Here is a 20,507-nt window from a genome sequence, read left to right as displayed (position 1 = left end):
TCCATATAACTGTAAACTAGGCATAGTTTATATTTAAAATAATTTGTTTTTCAATGCCATGTAAGAAAAAAAGTATATTCCCGTTGTATTTTCAAATTTACACGCATCTATTTACAGACTTTTTTTTTCTTTTTTTCTCTCCGGTGCATGTGTCGAGAGGATGTTATGTGTGTGTGATTCTTTTTTTTGTTTTTCTTTTATCTTTACACACAGAAAGAAAAATACAAACACTTGCAGTGGATTTTTTGAAGCATCTATGATAAACTATTCAGGAAGAAACCCCCCAGTACAATGTTCTTGCACAGCACTATCCAGTCAAGTAAAGTTAATCCAGCACGCTTTTTTTTTTTTTTTACAGTACTGAGAGTCTGTGGGACAGTATCTGACACACGAGCTGCCGAAAAGGAATCAACAGTGACGTAGTGTGAGAGCAGTACGAAGGATTCCCCCCCTCACATTTTACCACGGACAATCCACCAGGCAGTTACTTGATAAGGAACACAAACTGGTGAAAAAAAAAAAAAAAAAGCCGATATACTTAAAGGGGCGTGGAAGACGAGATGCATGACGAGGATGTTTTTTTGGTGGTGGTTGGGGGGAGGGGGGGGCAGGGGGACACGTTTTGAATTAGCAGAAGAGAAGAGCTAATGGATAGATGGGATGAAGACAGGCAACAGGGTGGTGTGCATATTGGCAACTGTGGCGCTACAGGTGTGGAGTTTGTAGCAAACTAATTGGTTATAAAAGAGGGTTCAGAGCACCGTGATGGACCGGGGGTGTCGTCTGTGTGGCGAAAAGGCAGAACGGTGGAATGGTACCGGGGAGGGGCTGATGATTTAATGATGGGGAAGGGTTTGTTTTTTTTTGTTTTGTTTTGTTTTGGATCCTCACACCAGGCCGCCGCGTGCTTCAGTTGCTGAGGAGCAGCTCTGTCGCCGTTTCCACATCCCAGGATTTAGAAGACAAGGCCGCTATTACTGCATTCTGTGTGTGGGGGGGGAGGAGGAAGAGAGGAGTCACTTAGAAATGAACAGAAACTATATTAAAAAAAAGACCTGAAAAATTAATGTTCTTGTTTAAATGTGGACAGAGCAGATTTCCTAGATTATAATTATAGACCCCTTCACGGTTTGTAAACAATGTGACATATTTTGAGGGGCGGGGCTTAACCGGAGGCAACACATCTCAAACACTGTAGCTTGTAAACAGCTGTTAGCATATTTCAACGGACTGAGGGAAACACATATTTTAGAGAATATACTAATACGCTCACTCTCCGAGACTGTGAGCATTATTTTAAAAAGTTGACTCGACCCCTACACTCTCACTCGCTGGATGGACGATTTGACCCAAGTAGGACACAGAGGGGACGAAGTCTGGTCTGTCTTTATCAAGTTAAACATCTCCAACAAATATATTACAAGAATTAAGTGGAACCACTGTGAAGGGTAAAGTAGTAAATGAAACTTCTGCTTGGACACCCCTGAAACACACAACTAATGTTGTGTTAGCTCACGGTTAGCATTAGCATTGACATGTAACAAGAATCCCCTAAATAATGTAATTAACTTATTAATTTCAGCCACGGTTTAGTCTGACACATGATGTTATCCAGACTGAAACTGATGATTCATCACATATTAATCTTATCTGAGGAGTGTCTGTGTTGTTGATTGTCTCACTTGTCTCAATCCTTTGTTTTAATCACCAAACACAAAGTTGTGTACTACTGGCAGCGGCTGGTATGTGATAAAACTTCAAGTTAGTGTTTTTGATTTTTCAGTTTTGGCACCAAAAAAATACAGCAAGTTGATGTTTTCATGGTTGAAACTGACAATATTCACCTAAAGTTTCCCTCTGCTTTGCCTCCAGTTGCCATAGTGACGTCACAGTGACCATGAAGGGGTCTATAGATGTAGTCGTGTTTAAATAAACATAAACTTATAACAGGTAAATCCAGTAAAATAACACAACCCCACTGTAATTACTGCATTATCATTTAATCTACCATATGTTTTCTGCAAAATGCAACAGTAAAACTGCAAAAGTGTAAAACTGCATCTTGGATGCGTTGTTTTTCTGACCCACAACCCAAAACCCAAAGCACTCACAACTAACATTCACTAACCAGTGATTTGTTTTGCCACAGAGTCAATTTTTACATAAACGCCTGATCAAAAACACAACAACTGTCCCCAGCCTCTAGTGCTCTTCTGTTCCACATTATGCTTCGTTTTACATATAAATGTTGTGGTAGAACGTGACATACACAGAAAGTGGTTTCTGACCTTATCGAAGCCCATGGCACAGAGTTTGTCTATTTTACGCGTGTAGTCGGGGCTGGAGACGGGAGCGCCCGCGTAGACGTGAGACCACAGCCTCGCAGTCTGTTTGAACATTTCTGGGTTCTGCTTATACTGAGGATTCAGAAAGAGACAATTCACATTTTTAAAAAAAAATATATAAATATAAATAAATCACAAACAGAGAAAGCAGACAGAGACAAACTGTGTGAAAAACAATGCTGTACGACTGATCGTGACAACCTATGAAACCATTATTATTTACTAGGCTCGGCACACGGCATTTACCACGAACAACACCACAGCGTTACTTTTATCTAGGAAAAGCAAACAGTTCATGATTCTGTGCTCAACTTCTACAATACGTGTGGTTTTGCCATCTAAATATAATAAGGAAAGCAGCAGAGCAGGAACACTGCACCAAGAAGCAACATAAATCTTTCTCACCTGGTTTGCGACTACTGCATCCTGTGGATCGTCTGGTTCTGCTGCAGCGAGAAGAGCCTGTAGAGACAACAGCACCGTCCGCAGGGTCATAGCAGCTGCCCTGGGTGAGACAAGATTAAGAGGCGGCGCAGATGTGTAAAAAGGCTGCAAAGGGGAACACAAGAGCGGCGCATCGAGCGCCGTCGATTCACGAGGTTCGGACACCGCTCACTCACCACTGGTCTTTTAAAATGTCCAGACATATTGCTCCTGTCACAGAACTGATGTTAGGATGCCAGATCTTAGTGATGAAGCGCACCTGAGAAAGACAAAAGCGCGAGATAACCTATGTTAAAACAGTGCACGGCATGTTAGACAATGGTAATTTGTCCATATTTGGGTGTATGAATTCAACGTGATGAAGTCTTTTAATTTAGCCAGCATTCAGTTCAGTAAAAAACACTGTTTTTATTCCTAAAAATGATTGTTATTATATGTATTTTTATGATGTGGTGGAAGTGGATCGGGCTGATGGGAAGAAATGTGTAAATATGGAGTGAATGATCAGTGCTTTCTCAGCTGCCCACCTCTCCTAGCGCGCTTAGTAACTAGCACCTGTGCAAATAAATGGGTGGATTTCAAGATAACACAATAATGCACATTCTTTCACTTTCATTTTAACGTGCAGATTGAGCGTTTTCTAAAAGTTAAATTAAACATCAAGGTTTTAGAAACTAGAAACATAGTTTACCCCAAAACTGTGATGCCAACAATGGCTGGATACTGTGTGTGTGTGTATTTAAATGAACTTAAAATGATGAAAACGTGCTAAAGATGCTAAAGTGCATATACCTTTGGCGGGTTAAAGGGATAGGTTTCTGGGATTTTTATTTCAAGCTGATACCTTCCACCTGGAGAAGAAGACAGAACAACAATGTTTCAGCATGACAAATCACAACATTAACAGGCACAAAAACAGGACGTTGCCATTACAGTGCAGGTGTGTGACTGTACCTTCGTACGGTGTATCTGGAGGTCCTGCTATCTCACCCCTCAACTCTGTGAAGTTCTCGTCCACCAAATCTACTTTAATTTGGTTTTTACTTGTCTAAGGGTTGGGACAAACGAGAAGAGACACACACAATTCATCATCATCATCATCATCATCATCATCATGGGTGTCCAGTGAAAGCACAGGTCTCAGCCTCCGTCTGGACATGTTTTTGCCCAATATGCAGCCACACACAGTTGGCGATAAAAATAAAAAATAAAAAACCCACAATAAATACAATAATATCTGTTGAAAGTCTTCACAGGAAGCGTCACAACAGATACGTTAGCAGCACAGTTAGCAGCACCCGGCTAGCCACAGTTAGCTTAGAAACCCTCAATAACAACACTTGACAGGTAGCAAAAATGACAACACGTATCTTTTAAAAATTGCCGCAACCACCCCACAAACAGCCTCGTGTTAAAGCCCACCGGTTGTTTCAGTTGGGTAATAAACCAGAGATAAAAGCGGTATTGTGTGTTATTAAAAAATAAAATAAATAAAAAATAAAAAAACAAAAACAAATAAAGAGGGCCTTATGAGACGGACCCGGCTGAATCCCCGGTGTTTCCTGAACGCAGCCGCCGGACACAAGAGGAAGGGCTCGGCCAGATCCCTGACGCGAAGCTACAGCTACAGCTAAAGCTAAAGTTCTCCTGGTTGGGCCTGACCTACAACACCAGGAGCGAGACCCGAGCAAAGGTAAATTATGCTCTGTCTTTAACTACCACTGACAGTGTATATAGCAATGGCGTTGAAATAACACGGGTGAATATAAGTTACGTTACGGCACCTCTTCGCTTTTGAGAACTTCTTTGAACTCCCGCTTGATCCTTTGGACCGCGATGTTCGCCATGGCTGTGTCCTGAAAGCTAGACCCAGAGCCTCCCTCAGTCTCTGCCGGTGTTTGTCTGGCTGTAACGGAAGGTTGCCCCGCCGCTTGCTGCTTTTTTTTTTACACGAAGGTCCTTTCACTTTTTACGGTCCAGCGCTTCCTATCACCCCAGAGGGAGTTCAGAGTAGCCGTCGACTGCCACCCTGCCACCCAGCGTCAGTCAGTCAGTGAGTCGGTGAGTCGGTCGGTCGGTCGATCCAGAAACATGCAGACAGTGAAGTAGCAGCATGGAGCTGAAACTGGAACTTTCATTAATGAGCTCAGGTGACAGGCTGCATTTGGGGTTAGGCTCTTTTCAAACTCGCCTTCAGGACATTTCTTCATCATGTGACGCCCACGTCTGATTTTCCAGCACTGGCAACTTGTCAGGAATTTACACCTGACAATGATATTGGTTTTTATTTTGTTTTCACAGTCTAGATTTAGTTAACAGTTAATTTCACATAAGGGAGAATACACATATTAGCCATACATTTAAACCAGTAACATTATGACCATCTTGTGACAGTTCAATATCCTGCTGGGAAACTTGTGGATCTGGACCTGTGGACCCATCTAGAGGAAATCAGACACCCCCACCCCACAGCGATGGCACTCATTGATGGCAGCAACAAGCAGGATGCAGAATGACACAGACACACACACAAAAAAAATGGTTTAGGAAGAACTTTAAAAGAAGGTGTTGATCTGGCCTCCAAGGAGGAGGATCATCCCACTATCTGTGGGATGATCCTCCCCTCAACCCATAAGACCCAAAGACCCCCCCACTAACAACATCCTGGTACCAGACACCGCAGGACGCCCTCAGAAGGCCCGTGTCCATCCTCTGATGAGTCACAACTGTCTTGGAGGCGAATGGGAGACCTATAATATTAGGAAGATGGTCATAATGTTATGCCTGATCGGTGTATAATACAACTAAGGAATTTGAACACTATGCAAAGTTATTTGAACATTTCAACTCAAACTATTTTAAGCACCTGTATCTATGTTATTTTATTCTTCTACTTAAACTATTTCTAGATTTAGTGACCAAAAACAAGTTTTTACTCAAATGCATGTCGACTACAATCACGGCTCTCGTACCAAATTACAATTTGGCTGTTAATAGTGCTTAAATTTCTGCGAGACATCTCTATATATTTATTATATTTTGCTTAATAAAGAAGATGATTAATAATATTTAGAGATACTTGCTCTTGTACTTGCACTTGAGTAATCTTACGCTTCTTAATTTCACTTATTATTTATCTCTTACATTATACTTTCACAACATACAATAAATAACCAATCTGCTTTGCATACAGCCACATTTTGAACTACTTAATAGGCAATAATATAATGTCTTCTTTATTGAACAACATTCCTCCTATGTAGGACTATATGTTTGTCCAGCTCGCAGGTTTAAATATGTATGGGAGAAAAATAAAATAATTATGTGTTAAATGGACTGAAGTACAATGTATGTGGCCAGATTATGTGCCAAAATACATGACTATAGTTGTTCAGTGGAACATTATTATTGTTGTATCATATATTTATATATTTAACAACAGAAGAAACAAAAATGGCATTATAAAAAAAGAGAAAATTATTAGTAACATGTCCATCTTTCACACCTCTTAACACTGGGTAACAATGCATCATAAATTGTAAACCCAGCACATTTTGTGTCTAAGACCAGAAGTGCAGAATAGGGACTATCAAATCAAATAAATTCCAGATTTCTTTCCCAGAAACAGCATTAAATTAAAATACCCGAGTACGATTTCGTAGTATTTTATTTAAGTAAAAATATCGATTCCACTCCTTTATATTTGGTTATACAACCGCGCAGATGTTGGGAGTTCATCTTCCTTTGTGTCGCGATGACAGGCAGCTGGACTGTTTGTTTACTATCCAGCCTGTGAGATCCTTCTCAGCTCTGATTGGCTCAGAGGCCTGTCAATCAAACGTGTGAACCAATAGGAGACGTCTATTTTAGCGTCGGGGCCCGCCCCTCCTTCAACATCCCGGATGTTAATCGCGAAGACTGTGGTTAGTTCACGTGCATTAGACAAAACAGAGAGGGTATTTTGACATTTTGACATGTCTGCTGTATGACCCATCTCTGTCGATAACAGCGGGACTGCAGCTGTGTAGTCCGGGCCTCCAGAGGACAACCAAACGCTTCCTGAACGTCACAAAGCCCAAGTAAGTCTTAAATTTCGACGCCGCTTTCACATCTGTCCTCCATTATTAACAGTCAACACAGAGAGAGAGAGAGAGAGAAAGAGGATTTCCTCTGGTTTGGGTGACTGCACGACCGAGAAGCTGGTTTAACGTTATGCTAGATTAGCTCTGGGGCTAACTTAATGGAAAAGTCAAGGGTTAGCTCAGAGCTAATAGGGGAGCGGGGGTGTAGCTGTGATTGATTGAATCCAGCTGGGTCGAGACAAACTGTCCGAGCTGATGTGCAGCCAGCCAGCCAGCCATGGAAAATATAACGTGTATATGTTACATGCTAAAAGTAATGCCGGCTAACACAGCACCACTCCTGCAGTGGATAATTCCTGGCGTTGGCTTTGTGTCGCTCCTGAACTGTTTAGCTTTACACAAGAGACCTGTCTCTGCTATTTACCTTAGTGCCACTGACGCAAATGGGGTGGACACGCTGAAGTAAACACCTCATCTATGTAAACTTCTTACTTATATAATCTTCAAGCAGATGTCATTTATTGTAGATCCTTTTGCGTAAGGCCACGTTTGTTTAAGGTATGTCATAAAATGGCCTCTGAGTTTTTTTTTTTTACTTTTACTTTTATTGTGGTAGATTGGCGCAGATGAATCACTATATAATCAGCTGGACACATACAGAACCACAGGGCAGGAAACGCAGTTAAAACGAAACTAAGATAGTGTTTAAAGAAGTTGTGTGTGCTGATTACATATATATTTACATATATATAGTGGAAACGTTGATTTCACTTCTGGAGAAACCAACATTAAAATAATATTAACCTTAATCTCTCGTGACAATTCAAAGTTCTGCTGGGAAACATTTGATATTGGCATTTATGTGGTTATTTAGATATGTATCATCCACCTAGACCAGACCAGACCACCCCCCCATCCCCATATCTATGACAATCCTTGATGGCAGCAGCCATCCCCAGGAGACACACACACAAAAAATGGTTAAAGAACAGCTCAAAATAAATACATAAATAACTATAAAGACCTAATTCCACAAAGCAAAGCAAGAAATGCGATAACGTTTATTTTGACTGACAGAGCGTAGGAGAATTGGGCTTTCTCAGCAACAACTATAAAAGATAAATACAGTGAAAATCTGCAGCTCTCCCTGGTGATAACATAGCCACAGAGTTTGCTGACTGTCCTTAGCTGAGCAAGTCTCCTCCCACTAATCTGTGTGAGCCTGTGGAACAACAATAGAGCCCAGGGGCTGACAACAGGTAGCGTTGGGTTTCTCTCGCTGGCTCATGTACGTCCTGGTTACATGCGGTGCTTGTCTTCCAAGGTGGATACCGCGTGGTGAGAAATGGCAGAGGGAGGCTTTGACCCTTGCGAGTGCATCTGCACCCAGGAGTACGCTATGAGGCGGCTCATCAACCTGGTAAGCAACGGAGCCCGAAAAGGCTTTCAAAATCTCTCAAAGTCCGTGTGGTATATTTTTATTATGACAGGGCTGAACGCGAGGGGAGAGGTCAAAGTATTCCAAGCATGCGGTGTGAAGAGAAAATATTTCATGCCGAAGTTAAGAGAAGTAACTTAACATGTACGATTCTCTAGCAGATAGAAGTCTTTAGAGGAGGAAATGAAACGCGGCTGAGTGACACTGAGCCAACACATCCTGGTTCCTGCTCAGTGTTTACTTGAGATCCTATCAGTTATGCCACGTGAAAACGCTCCTATCTGCCGCACTACGCTGGCAGGTTTGCGTTGTGCTTGTAAAACATTCTTAGTGGAAAGTATGTTGTGAAAAGCCAGTTTACTTCCAAAAAAAATTATTCTGACGGTAATAAAAAAAATATAGCCTGAAGTTACTTTGCATCTCTCTCTCTCCCTCGAGGTGACCTCATTTGCTCTTTGTGCGCAGGTATGACTTGCATGGCGAGTTGTGGTTGGTCGGAGACGCCCTCTAGGACTCGCGATTTGCTTACAGAACCAAAGGGTGTTGTCCATGTGGTTTAATCATTTTTATTTGTCAGTCACAACTGTACAGCAGATGTTGCAAAGGCTCGCTTTGCGTTGAACACATGTAAATGCAACATGCGGTCTTTGTTGCTTCGTTAATGCAACACGGAAGCCGCAAACTTCATGACACAAAGTTTAACTAGCAGTGTTGCCACACAGTCAGGAAGACGTTAAATAATTCTCTGTTTGTTTCTGTGACTCTCTTTCAGCTCAGGCAATCTCAGTCCTACTGCACAGACACAGAGTGTCCTCAGGAATGTATGTATGCCGTCACACCTGGTCTCGTGTTTTGTTGTTTGTTGGCATTTATAACATGTGTGTGAAAGCTGGAGCGCGGCTGCATTCAGACACGTTTCCCGAACGAGGAACATGAGAGGACTTGTGTGTTTGTGTTCAGTGCCAGGGCCCAGCGGACCAGCAGGAGGGGGTGACCTGACCCTCCCCATGGTCCTGATGGGATGGGCAGTGGTGGCTCTGGTCCTGTTTCTGCTGCGCCCATCTAGTCTCAGGGGCACCCGGCCCACGGGCAAACCCACCGGACCCCACGATGTCAGTACCACACACACACTCCTTTTTTTACATGTCGCAAGTTAAAAGCTGCCGCTTTCCTTTTCTTTCATCTTCCGCATACCAATTAATCACAGTGCAGAAGATTATTTGCTTTCATGAGAGGAAATCTGTTCATCTTAAAACCTCAATAAGACGCAACTTGTTTAGTCTCTCCCCTGCAACGCTACAACAGTTTACTGCCTTGTGCTCACACGTTTTCAAAAGCTCTTGTTAAAAACAGAAAAGGGGAGAGCGTGCAACCGCAAGACAAACACGCAATTAGTAAAAATAAACCACAAGTATTTGCGCTACACCCACAATCATATATAATCAAGAGACTGAGAAAAGCATTTTATGTATTATTTTGTGCACAGCAGCCGAAAGAAGGTGAGATCATTGCAAAGCCGTGTATTTAGAATAAAATATCCAAAGTCTAAATAAGGCACAAGCCACCCATTCTTTGTTAAGAGTCCCTTCTCTCAGGTTTCCGTCCCACCCTTCTCACTGATGTTGATCTGCACCAACAAAGCCTGACGACTGACCTATTGTCTTCTATCAGTGGAGTTAAAATAACCTGTTTCCAAAATAAAATCTGGAGTTGAGGAGAATTGGAGAATTCAGTTACACAGTAAATGCGCTTAATTTCATGTTATCAAATGCTATTAGGGCATGAGATTGAATTACTGTGTTGCAGATGGAGACTCGGGCTTTGTAGGTCTGAGCAACAGTTCTTCCAAATATAAAGATGATTAAGGCAGCTGCCATGTTTGGAAGATGAGCTGTTTGTCCCCCAAACTATGAACCACAAACAAACCTGTTTACTCTGTGTTATTGGCCTGAGAACAAACTAAGGCTGGGTTTAAAACGGACTCTGACCCGTGGATGTTCACAACCTGATTAAAGGTTTACAGATGTCTTTATACAGTCAAACTGAAAGATATAGACAGATAAAAGTTACTATTTTTACATTTTAATTAGCGGTTGTCAAAATCAACACGTTACCGTGGATTAATCCATCGTCGTGATTAATCTGATTGAAAATTTTAATCCAATTAACCCATCTAGTAAATCAACCATCAACCAGAATGACTCTGAACATATCTGGCAACACATTTCAGGCAGTTTGTCCAAGTAAATCCAATAAAGATGGAAGACACTAAACAGCACGTTGGCCGTCTCTGTGGGAAATTTGAGAACAAAAAAGTGCAAAGTACACTTTGCAGGAAGGAGTTTTCACCAACTCACTTCTAGCTTCTAGCTTACAATACCACATTAACGTGAAGCATACGTTAGTCTGGGATTCTGCTAACACCTCAGCTAATGCGTCGCCCGTCTTGAGACAAACCAAGACAAAGACCAGCTGGCAATGCTGGCTTGTAAATATCTGGCCACGCTCCTGAACCACTGTTCCTTGTGAGAGACTGTTCTCAGTTGCAGTAAACACTCTATATAAGATGTGGTCAGCTCTCCTCTCGGACAATGTCAAGAAGTTAGTTTGTCTCAGTCAGGGCTGCATTAATATATCTATAAAAAAAAAAAAAAAAAAAAAACAAGAGACAAAAAGTTGTTTTGTTGAAACTGTTGAACTTGTTGAGTGTGTTTGCTCATGCAAAATGAAACGCGATTAATTAAGATTAAAAATGAATGATATTTAATCGTGATTAATCTAAATTAATCCACCGCATTATTCCACTCATTTTGCCAGCACTAGTTTTAATGACTGGTTTCTGTTTGCAGAGCGATAGAAGAGAGCCCCCAGCCCCACCCATCGACTAGCAGAGGAGCCCCACTGACACCAGTCATCCACCGGTTCAGACTGGAGCTGCACAGTTTCTCTACAGCTGTGACCAGGACAGCGCCGTCTCCCCGTCAGCCTTCATCTACATATCTTTTACTATTTTTTTTTCTAATACAACTACTTTGATCCTAGAGCCCAGCTGATCCTGGATCAGTGAGACCAGCACAGTTACGACGATAGAGAGGGTTAATAATCTTTTTTTAATTTTTTTTTTTTTTTTTTTTTTCATAAAAGCACAATATAAATATAGTGCCAACATTTATTCTGCTTCCTCTTCAGCTTTGGTTATTACTCTGTGCTGAGGTTTTACGGTATATGTAGATTATCATTGTTATTAACTATCATCTGTAATTTAATCATAGTTAAACACAGCAAAAACTAAATCAACAGAAGACTGGATTATCTACTCATATGGGCATGTTGATGTATCATTTGGGCTCTGTGTGATACTTCACAAAGTCTTAAATTAGGGAGGTGTGCCGGTGTTTGGACTCGAGCGCTATTCACGCCTGGTGTTGTTTCTTGTTTCTTGGGCGATCCGATCACAAGCGGACAGCTACCAGGGCAGCACCTAGACTCACACCTGGCATCACAATGAGCTGATCAATATTTTATGGATGGCAAAATAATTTATTTGTTGTGAGATTGTGAAAAGAAACAATCTTTGGTGATAAAGTTAAATAAAGGCCCTGGCCGCTGTTTGAGGACACATGGTAACTGGTAATTTGCACACATCAGCGTTAACACGTGGTTTAATAGCAAAAGAAATGCAAGTTTTTGACCAAATTACACGTAGCCTACTGATATTCTGTCACTTTGTTTACTTTTGATTAGATTTATTTATTAGTTTAAGTAATTAACATCTATAATGAATAGAAAACATCTACAGTGCTGTTTTCTCTTCAGATGCTCTAGTGCTGAAGTCTTGTTTTCAAGTGGTCTTCTTTGTTTTGTGATCACTTGAAAGATGTTCATGCTGTTCAGAGGAAGATGTCAAATTAAATAAAAACAACTTAATTTTACTCAGGCCTAAGGCACACTAAAAAAAAAAGAACGTGCTCTGGGCGTCTGGACTTCAACGCCTTCTCACGCCTTAACTTGCCGCTGCCCAACTGTGATCTGATCACCCAAGAGCCACGTTAATGCCACGTTGGGAACAGGGCCTCAGTCTCTGATCCCAGACGTAAATATCAGACTTGATCTCAAAATGAAGGAATGTGTCACACAGTCGGGAGAAAGAGGGGAACGGTAGCAGGTAGCGGAGAAATCCCCATTGAGCGATGCTGAGAAACGAAGGGTGGCTGGTTCTTGTCTCTCTGAAACATTCCACTCTTTCCACTTTAAAGTTACAACATTTAACAGCAAGGCCTTAGTTAAATAGGTTAAACATTTTCCCAAACTAGCAAATATCATGGACTTCTATGTTAACTATGTTTTCAAGAACATGTCTGTCCCTTTAAATAGGTTGCTATGGTTACTCGAGAGGACAATACATCTGCTACGGGTTATGAGTCGAGAAAGGTCCAATTGAGTGTGTGAGAAGAATACGAAACGCTCACAAACTCATTTAACAACAACAACAACAAAAAAAATACAATAAAAGCCAATAAACTCAGCTGACTCAGTCACAAATAAATCTGTTTTATCATATTGAGTTGAGTGTGTGTGCTGTAATTGTTTTGTGGTTAAAAGCAAACGACAAGATTCTGCAGAATAGCTGACTTGTTTGTAGCCAAAACTATATTTTATGAGCACTTTGTTGACTCGCGTTGAAGGTCGGTTTCTACTTCACAATTCTGTATCATAGTGTGTCAATCTGATGCGTGGGGAAATTAATGAAACGGTGTATTCTAACGGTGCCAGTGTGAATTTTTATTTCTGAATTTTAAAGCTCGTTTGTGACTTTTTAAATAAAAGAACCTCACACTTGTGTTATTAAATATTTGATGGAAAGAGGAGGGAATGACCATTTACACTACACCACAAGGTAATTGTCTTATAGTATGTCAATCATTGTCTACTAGAATAAATGTTTAAAAATACAATTTAAAATTAATGGAGAAAATCTGCAGCATCACTGCAAATGACAGCTTCAATGTTACTGTGGGGAATCAACCCCTTTTTCAGTACAAACCACAAAAAAAAAAAAAGTGGAATAATAAAGTATTTAGTGATTATTGTATTTCAGCTGTTAGACTGCATCACATAGTGTTCATCATGTTTTGCGAGTGTCTGTAATTTGTGAACATGTGCCGTAGGACATGTCTGACGTATCTGCAACACCTAATGAGATACTGGCTGATCTTCAGATCAACCAGTGCTCCATAAACGGTTTGGTACAACATCTTTCAGTCACTTTGGAGGATTGCAACTAAGAGATAAAGGAAGGAACGTGTTGGGGAAACCATAAGATGATGATGTATATAATAAACAGAAGAAAGACATCGCCCTATATCACGGACTGATAAAAGTGGACCAGGACAATGTATAATGTTGCTGTCTGGAGTAAAAAGGGCTTCAACTATGCACTTTTCCAACAACAAAACAAAATAATAATAATAAAAAAAAATACTTCAGTCTCACTGCTTGACTGTGTTTCGTTGTGTGTTTGCACATTTCTCTGTAAACTTATATTCTCACACTTTGAAAAGGGAATTAATGAATCTTCAGAGGTTTTGCCTGATTCTTGTCTTGCGTGACATTCATAGGATTGATGTAAGACAAAATTCATGTCATTACAAACAAAGAGTTCCATTTTAAAGCGCGGGAGAAGCAAAACTACTATTTTTTGAGATTGGATTTGATATATACATTATTTATCCTGAGGGAAATTCGGTGTCCAGTAGCTTCATCACATAGGATAAAAGCTGCTGCTATCCCCTGCAGCTATTTGAACTGCAACAAAGTACAGATAATTAAAAGTTAGAAAATAAATGTTAAGACAGAGTAACGCTTTCTGACAGTGAAGATACCAGCAATCTTAATGCTCTTTCTGTTATAATGAATATCCTGCCATCAATAATAAGGCAGTGTGAACCAATCAAATACCTTGATTATAAAATCAAGTCATATTTATGCAAATAAGACCACACTTCTCCCAAATCAATATCATAAATTTGCGTTAAACTTATGAGCAATAATAAGTGAGTGACTTAGGTCAAAACTCCCAAGTGGACGAGTTCTAGTCATCTTCTGAGCATGCGCATTATTGAACCGGAACTGTCCCACTCGTTTCCCTGGGTTACCATCAACAACTCCGCTAGCTAGTTACGGGCAGTTACGTTTGCGTGGCTTCAGGTTATAAAACCTTTTACAGTTACCGGTACACTGTGTAAAGCGGTACTTTACAGTCAAATAAAAATATGAGTGATGTTAATTTAGCTGTAAAAAGCGGCATATAAGAAGCTTTGCAGCGAACTAGCTTGCGCGAATATTAGCTAACGTTACCATGCTAATGTCTATTCGCGCTATCGGAGGAGATTGTTCATCGTTTTCAGGATGTCAGCTCAGGAGCACAGGACACTGGCTTACACGAAAAGCCCGAAAACATCGAAAAGAACAACATTTCAGGTAAGAGCCCTGATGTATGTAGTCCCTGATAAAACAGTCCTTGGCCCCCCTTTTTTTTTTAAATTTAAAATAATGTTGTTATAGGATGAACTTCACGCCGCTGTCTCTGCCAGAGCAAGCAAAACAAAAGCAGACAAATACTCCTACTACAATGACTTGGAGGAAGATGAAGATGGTAAGATGGCACAGCCTCAGATAAGGCTGATTTGTTTACAGGTTCTACTGCAGAGGTCGTTTAATTTAATGACGAATCCACCTTTTGCTATGTTTCAGATTTTTTGAATAAACTCCTCCAATCGAGAAAAAAGAAGGCTGGTGCTTTCAAGGGTGGGAAAAGCAAAGACAAGATTAACAACTTTGAGCTTTCGGACGATGAAGGTAAACACAGCAAGCCCAAGAAAGTTTCATTCCTCAAAACCCAAAGGATCGTCTCTCCCTCCAATGACACGACGGCGTCAGAGTTGCGTGAAAACCAGCCACCGGACTCACACGCTGATCATAGTGGGTCCTTTTCCTCGCAGCACTCCACAAATGTCAGTGGAGATAACACACAGTTTAAAAACAGTGATCTGGAGTCTGCTGATCCTCAAATATCAGGAGAGAACTCGAGGAAGTCTCTGTCGTCAAACCAAACGTCAGATGATACCCTGCTTGACATGCCATTGGCCTCACCGTCTGACACCCCAGCGGAAACTCCAGGTCCAGAGGACGATGGTGAGTCTCTTGAAAGATCCCAAGATCTACGGTTATCAGCGTCTGACCTAAATAGCGCAGCCCCATCAGGTATGTTTCATTTAGTACATATATTCACTCATTTGGAAACTATCAGCGCAAACTTCTCAGTTATAATTCCACTACCTGTCATTATCCAGGTAGTGTCACAGAAACTGAGCCACCGAGACCCAAACCACGGCAAAGGACACTTGGACTGAGCTTCCCCGCTGCTGAGAGGCCGGCCGAAGAGACTGAACCCCAGGACCTCAGCAGACCTCAGACTTCTTCCGCTTCAATTCCCCTCTCAGCGAACACATCCAGCAGCACTGCTGAACGGAGCTACAGTCCACATGTGTGTCTCACTGCTCATTATTAAAGTAAAGAAAAGTAAAAAATTAAACAATCCCTAATCGGTTTGTTACGTTGTTTTCTCGTAGTGGGCAGAAGGAGATCACGTGGTTTCGTTTAGTGTCAGTAAATCCTCTTCGAATAAGAGTGAACAGTCACTCTTCGCCAAGTCCACAGTCGATTCTGGATCCAGAGGTAATATTTGTCATGTTCAGCCTCTTTACTTTTTTATTTTGTGTTACTTGTTGTAGGCATTAATCTCCTTGATATCTTATTTCAGATGACTTGATTTCCGATGACAGCAAAAAGCAGGAGAGAAACTACTCCACGTCATTTGAAGAATTCAGTGTAAGAGATAGTGTTCAGTGTATTATAAAATACGATCCACCTTTTTATTCTCAATGTTTGTAGTTCCAGTAAATGTGTTTAACGTTTTCTTTCAGGAAAGCTCCAGACATCACTCAGATCAACTCTCTCATGCCCACGAGCAAACATGTGATACCAGGTAAATGACCCAGCTGCACTTTTTGAACCCTGTATTTTAAACAGGACGAATGCTTAACTCACCGTCATTTTGTTTTATTCTAATCAGGACTTCAAGTTCTCGGTCTAACACCTCTCAGAGGCCTCAGAGTGTGTGCTCCAGGAAAGTGGAATCAAAGTATCTGGGAACTCTGCAAGTCCTCGACCGCAAAGTCTCACTACAAGAGTCTCAGCCACAAGCTGCAGATTCACTCAGAGCTGCTGTTTACCAGGTCAGTGTGACAGCAACTGTGTTGTGACTGTGTTGTCTTATATAGGGAATAAATAAGACTGTATTTGTGTTAATAAAAAATAAAACAAGCAAAATTATGAAGTTGCAAGAGGTATCACAAACTCAGATAAATCAAATTAAAATAAACCCTGAATATCTACGGTTTATTTTCACTGATGTGAACTCTTTCGTTACTCTCACCAGGAATGGCTTAAAAAGAAAAAAGAAAAGTCGAGAGAGAAGATGCAGCTAAAAAGGAAAGAGGAAATTCTGAAGGAAAAGAAGAAAAAGGTGAATGATGGGTTTTTGTTGATAACTGATGAAGCATTTACCAGCTTTGAATGTTACATAATCATGTGGCATGCACGGATAACGCTCAGTATCTTTCTATAAACAAACAGGAGGAGGAGGATAAAAAGGGAGATGCTGTTGCATCCTATGAGGCTTGGAAAGAGAGGAAGGTGGAAAGCCTCAAAGCAAAGGCCAAAGAAAAGCAAGATATGATTAGAAAAGAGCAAAGAGCAACTGAAGAGAAAGAAGACAAAAAGCAGTCTGCCAGACAGGTAAAAAGACCATTTAGTGTACGTTAATAAGGAAGCTACGGTAACCATTAAATGTGTTCTGTGCGTAAATGTGATCTTAACTGTTGTATTATTTTAATGATAATAAATATTATATTAAAGGTGTTTGAAAAGTGGAAACAGGAGCATGATCATCTGCTTAAAGAGAAGTACAGGAAACAAAAAGAGGCTGAAAATAAACTTAAGCTGAAAAAACAAGAAGAGGAGGAAGAAAGAAAAAGAGACAGCAAGTCTGCTTTTTCTGACTGGTGAGTCTGAAAATATCTTCCTTTTTTTTTATCACCAAACCACTGACCTTTATACATTACTTCGGTTAGTCGCTATATATAAACATATGTGTCTCTTCCGTGTCTATACATATATATATATATATGTGTACATACATATACACACATTATCAAGGCTTTAAACATAAATATTTAAACATATATTTTAAAACTGATACTGTATTTTAACTAGGGCCATTTAGTTTATAAATTACATCCACTCAACTCTCAGGGTCGCCCACTAGATGGCACTCAAAGCTGGTCATATTTTACAGAGTCTGACCAACTCAAATCATGGGCCCCATGTTTGCTCCATCAGAGGGGAAATTCTACAGTGTAACACTATGGGTCTGATGTGCTGTGTTGAAATGAATGTCTTATTTTCATCATTAATGGGCCTATAAATGTTACTGCCAACGTCTGTCAATATGTAAAAGGCCCTAACTTAAATATCCCAGCATCTACTTACTTTAAATATCTTAAATGAGCCTGAAAATACTTTGTAGTCCAATCACCTCATCAGTCATGGAGCTGTGTTTACCTTCCCCTCAGTCTCTGTGTTCATCCATCGATGTTAATGTTTGAAATGACTCAGAAATGATAAAAACTCAGAAATGATGAAAACTGAACTAGTCTTACTGTTATTTAGTATTGTCATTAGTATTATAACATCAGCACGCTGGTCATAATAACTTAGAAGTAACCGAGGCAAAGTTAAATTTGTCTATCGACATGGACTTAAATTAAATCCACACATCAGTTTCACAGTATATATGACGGTAGCTGCTATTTTTCTAATCCTTTAGTCCAGATAACTAGCTAGCATAAGGCTAACATAAGGCTTGGTTAACTTCAAACTCCATTCATTTGTAAAGCGGTGTTGGGTGTTTTGGAGAGCAAGGTTCACATTAATAATGGTATGACTTTATTTTTCATGTATAAAATCTTAACAAACGTCAAAGAGAGACTTTGACATTTACCTCATATAACAGGGAGACATCAGTTGACATCCAGGTCTTCTTTTCAATATTCTGCTCCCATGACTTTCTCCGTTTTTGTTCAGTTTACCTACATGTTTTATTGACTCCGTGCTGGAGCCGTAGACTAAGCACTGTGGCATGTTTTAACTTTTAATCCCATTTTATTCTCTGTTATTGCCACTTCTCTATGGGTGATATACGGCTCCGGATGCTTCCTGTGTACATTTTTTTTCCTCTCTTTTCTTGATTTGATAAAGGTATGCAAAGAAGAAAGACGTCATCCATGAAAATGTCCTGACGAAGCAGAAAGAGATCCAAAATAAAGAAGAGGAAGAGCGATACATGAAAGAAGAGAGGGATAAAATGGCTTTAGAGACGTATGAGAACTGGCTGGTAAGTTGTATTGATGGCACCTTCCAGGAGTTACTTACTTGTTCTTGAACATGTTCCCACAATGGTGATGAAGCTAGTTTGCCTTATAGCAAATCTGGTGTCTACATGTGGCCACATTTCTGGTTTGGCAAACATTTAGGGATGCATTTTTAATCAGCAAATGTGGAACTACAGCAATGACAAGTCTAGACATATGAAAGTGTGAGTGTCTGAACGGTTGCTAAACTAAAACACTGGCTCTAGAGAAGGAGTTTCACCTTGATAACTGCTCCTGTATGCTTCCATTAAAGTGGAGGTGTTGGTTACTCACCACTAGGTGTCACTAAATTCACTGCTACATGCTACTACATAATATACACTGGTCCATAATTAAGTAAAAAAACAAAGTTCTGCAAAATGACAGAAATGTGTGAATATTAACTTAGTGTCTCTTTTCTATTAATCATGTCTAAACCAACTGTTGACTGTGACTAAATTACCTACAATAAATCTACACAGTTTCCCCACTTCAAGTTCCTACAACAGTAAAGTGGAGCTAAGATGCACAGAAAACAAGTGTTAATTGTGACGGTGTCTGGGAGCGTTTCTGTTGAATCCATGATTTTCATTTTTTTTTCTAACAGGCAAGAAAAGAGCTGGAACAGAAAAGACAGAGAGAAGAAAGACGGATACAAGCGATACTCGGGGACAGCCCGCCTCCACCGTGGAGCCCTCCAAATAAAACCATACCGTTCCGAAAAACACATTAGACGTGTAACATAACACACCTGGCGTCTGCTGGTGTTATGTTACATTTACAGCTTAAAACGTTTGCGCTGTATTTTGGATGGCAGCTGGTGAAGTTGATATTTTTGTAAGATTTTGTATTAGGCAGCAGCTCTACTGCAAGTTTATATTTTTATATATATTTAAGTGTGTTTTAGAAAGAAAAAAGTGAAACAATGAAACCTTTTTTAATAAATTCCTTATTAGCTTGTTGTAAAGCAGAATGCAGGATAAGAAGCAGTTAACATCAGGATTGAAATACTGTTGATTCCTCTGCAAAGTTTATGTTCGTCTTTAGGTTTAAAGGATCAGCAAAAGTTCACACAATCACAGGACGGATGTTTAACATCGATCAACATGTAAATTATTTAATCTGTTTTACAGTGCTGGTTATTTTGGGACCCCCTCGAAAATGAGATGCTGCGTCTCAAGGGGCCGTCCCTTAATAAACTCAAATTCAAATTTATTTTTAGTCCATTCACAAATAGTTTTACTGCAAGTGAGAAACAAGTGTAAAGGAATGCAAAAGTAAAACAATCATTTCTCCGTCCCAGTTTGGGGCTGACACTTTGAACAAGTCTCTGCGGAGGAAAACCATTTTGGATTTACAACTCAAACACAGTGTAATTGTCCTAATGAGTGAGTGCTGTGAAGGCACTAGTTTATGGCCTTGTCTGCTTTTGCTCAATTATCCAATAAAAGACCCAAAACTGTTATTATGCCCCATAAATCTGTTCACATACCTCGATACATAGAAGTCTCCCAGAGCCACTGACATTAGTTTAGGTTGTTAGCTATTGTCACTTCCACAAGATGTTAATAAAGATGTACAAAGGTGTGAAATATGTTTCATATTGGCAATTCTCTCAAATCATTTCTCTCTCTAAGATAGATTTTGTTTGTCACATGCACAGTTA

At 40.2% G+C, this 20,507-nt stretch overlaps 3 protein-coding genes across 3 annotated transcripts; 2 read left to right on the top strand and 1 right to left on the bottom strand.

Annotated features, from left to right (window-relative positions):
• Positions 1-199: 199 nt before the first annotated feature.
• ube2kb (ubiquitin-conjugating enzyme E2Kb (UBC1 homolog, yeast)) lies at positions 200-5,028 on the bottom strand. The gene is made up of 7 exons (XM_047579242.1): positions 4,574-5,028; positions 3,744-3,837; positions 3,582-3,640; positions 2,966-3,048; positions 2,751-2,850; positions 2,289-2,417; positions 200-984 (listed from the first exon to the last, which is right to left on the bottom strand). Exons 1-7 carry the CDS (start codon positions 4,634-4,636, stop codon positions 910-912), a joined length of 603 nt encoding a protein of 200 aa, XP_047435198.1. The 5' UTR covers positions 4,637-5,028; the 3' UTR covers positions 200-909.
• On the top strand, positions 4,157-13,149 carry smim14 (small integral membrane protein 14). Its single transcript, XM_047579243.1, has 6 exons — positions 4,157-4,482; positions 6,799-6,868; positions 8,196-8,291; positions 9,082-9,130; positions 9,270-9,421; positions 11,159-13,149. The coding sequence occupies exons 3-6, from the start codon at positions 8,217-8,219 to the stop codon at positions 11,195-11,197; spliced, it is 315 nt and encodes a 104-aa protein (XP_047435199.1). The 5' UTR covers positions 4,157-4,482; positions 6,799-6,868; positions 8,196-8,216; the 3' UTR covers positions 11,198-13,149.
• A 1,303-nt stretch (positions 13,150-14,452) lies between these two features.
• Positions 14,453-20,440, top strand: map9 (microtubule-associated protein 9). Its single transcript, XM_047578752.1, has 13 exons — positions 14,453-14,789; positions 14,874-14,964; positions 15,063-15,572; positions 15,662-15,855; positions 15,941-16,046; positions 16,132-16,199; positions 16,295-16,356; positions 16,444-16,606; positions 16,810-16,896; positions 17,007-17,168; positions 17,289-17,434; positions 18,690-18,825; positions 19,449-20,440. The coding sequence occupies exons 1-13, from the start codon at positions 14,718-14,720 to the stop codon at positions 19,572-19,574; spliced, it is 1,923 nt and encodes a 640-aa protein (XP_047434708.1). The 5' UTR covers positions 14,453-14,717; the 3' UTR covers positions 19,575-20,440.
• Positions 20,441-20,507: the final 67 nt, after the last annotated feature.

This window comes from Mugil cephalus, chromosome 2 (assembly GCF_022458985.1).
Source record: "Mugil cephalus isolate CIBA_MC_2020 chromosome 2, CIBA_Mcephalus_1.1, whole genome shotgun sequence".
Classification (NCBI taxonomy): Eukaryota; Metazoa; Chordata; class Actinopteri; order Mugiliformes; family Mugilidae; genus Mugil; species Mugil cephalus.
Note: the sequence above shows the minus strand (reverse complement) of the source record. Positions and strands in the feature narration are given on the sequence as shown.

Excerpts from the sequence above, each read along its gene's own strand:
- smim14 (XM_047579243.1), top strand. The coding sequence starts at position 8,217 with ATGGCAGAGGGAGGCTTTGACCCTTGCGAGTGCATCTGCACCCAGGAG. Across the intron at positions 9,131-9,269 it reads CACAGAGTGTCCTCAGGAAT|TGCCAGGGCCCAGCGGACCA; the intron begins GTATGTATGCCG and ends GTTTGTGTTCAG. Across the intron at positions 9,422-11,158 it reads AACCCACCGGACCCCACGAT|AGCGATAGAAGAGAGCCCCC; the intron begins GTCAGTACCACA and ends TTCTGTTTGCAG.
- ube2kb (XM_047579242.1), bottom strand. The coding sequence starts at position 4,636 with ATGGCGAACATCGCGGTCCAAAGGATCAAGCGGGAGTTCAAAGAAGTT. Across the intron at positions 3,641-3,743 it reads TCCAGATACACCGTACGAAG|GTGGAAGGTATCAGCTTGAA; the intron begins GTACAGTCACAC and ends CTTCTTCTCCAG. Across the intron at positions 2,418-2,750 it reads ATGCAGTAGTCGCAAACCAG|TATAAGCAGAACCCAGAAAT; the intron begins GTGAGAAAGATT and ends CTGAATCCTCAG.
- map9 (XM_047578752.1), top strand. The coding sequence starts at position 14,718 with ATGTCAGCTCAGGAGCACAGGACACTGGCTTACACGAAAAGCCCGAAA. Across the intron at positions 16,897-17,006 it reads TGAAGGAAAAGAAGAAAAAG|GAGGAGGAGGATAAAAAGGG; the intron begins GTGAATGATGGG and ends ATAAACAAACAG. Across the intron at positions 17,169-17,288 it reads AAAAGCAGTCTGCCAGACAG|GTGTTTGAAAAGTGGAAACA; the intron begins GTAAAAAGACCA and ends ATTATATTAAAG.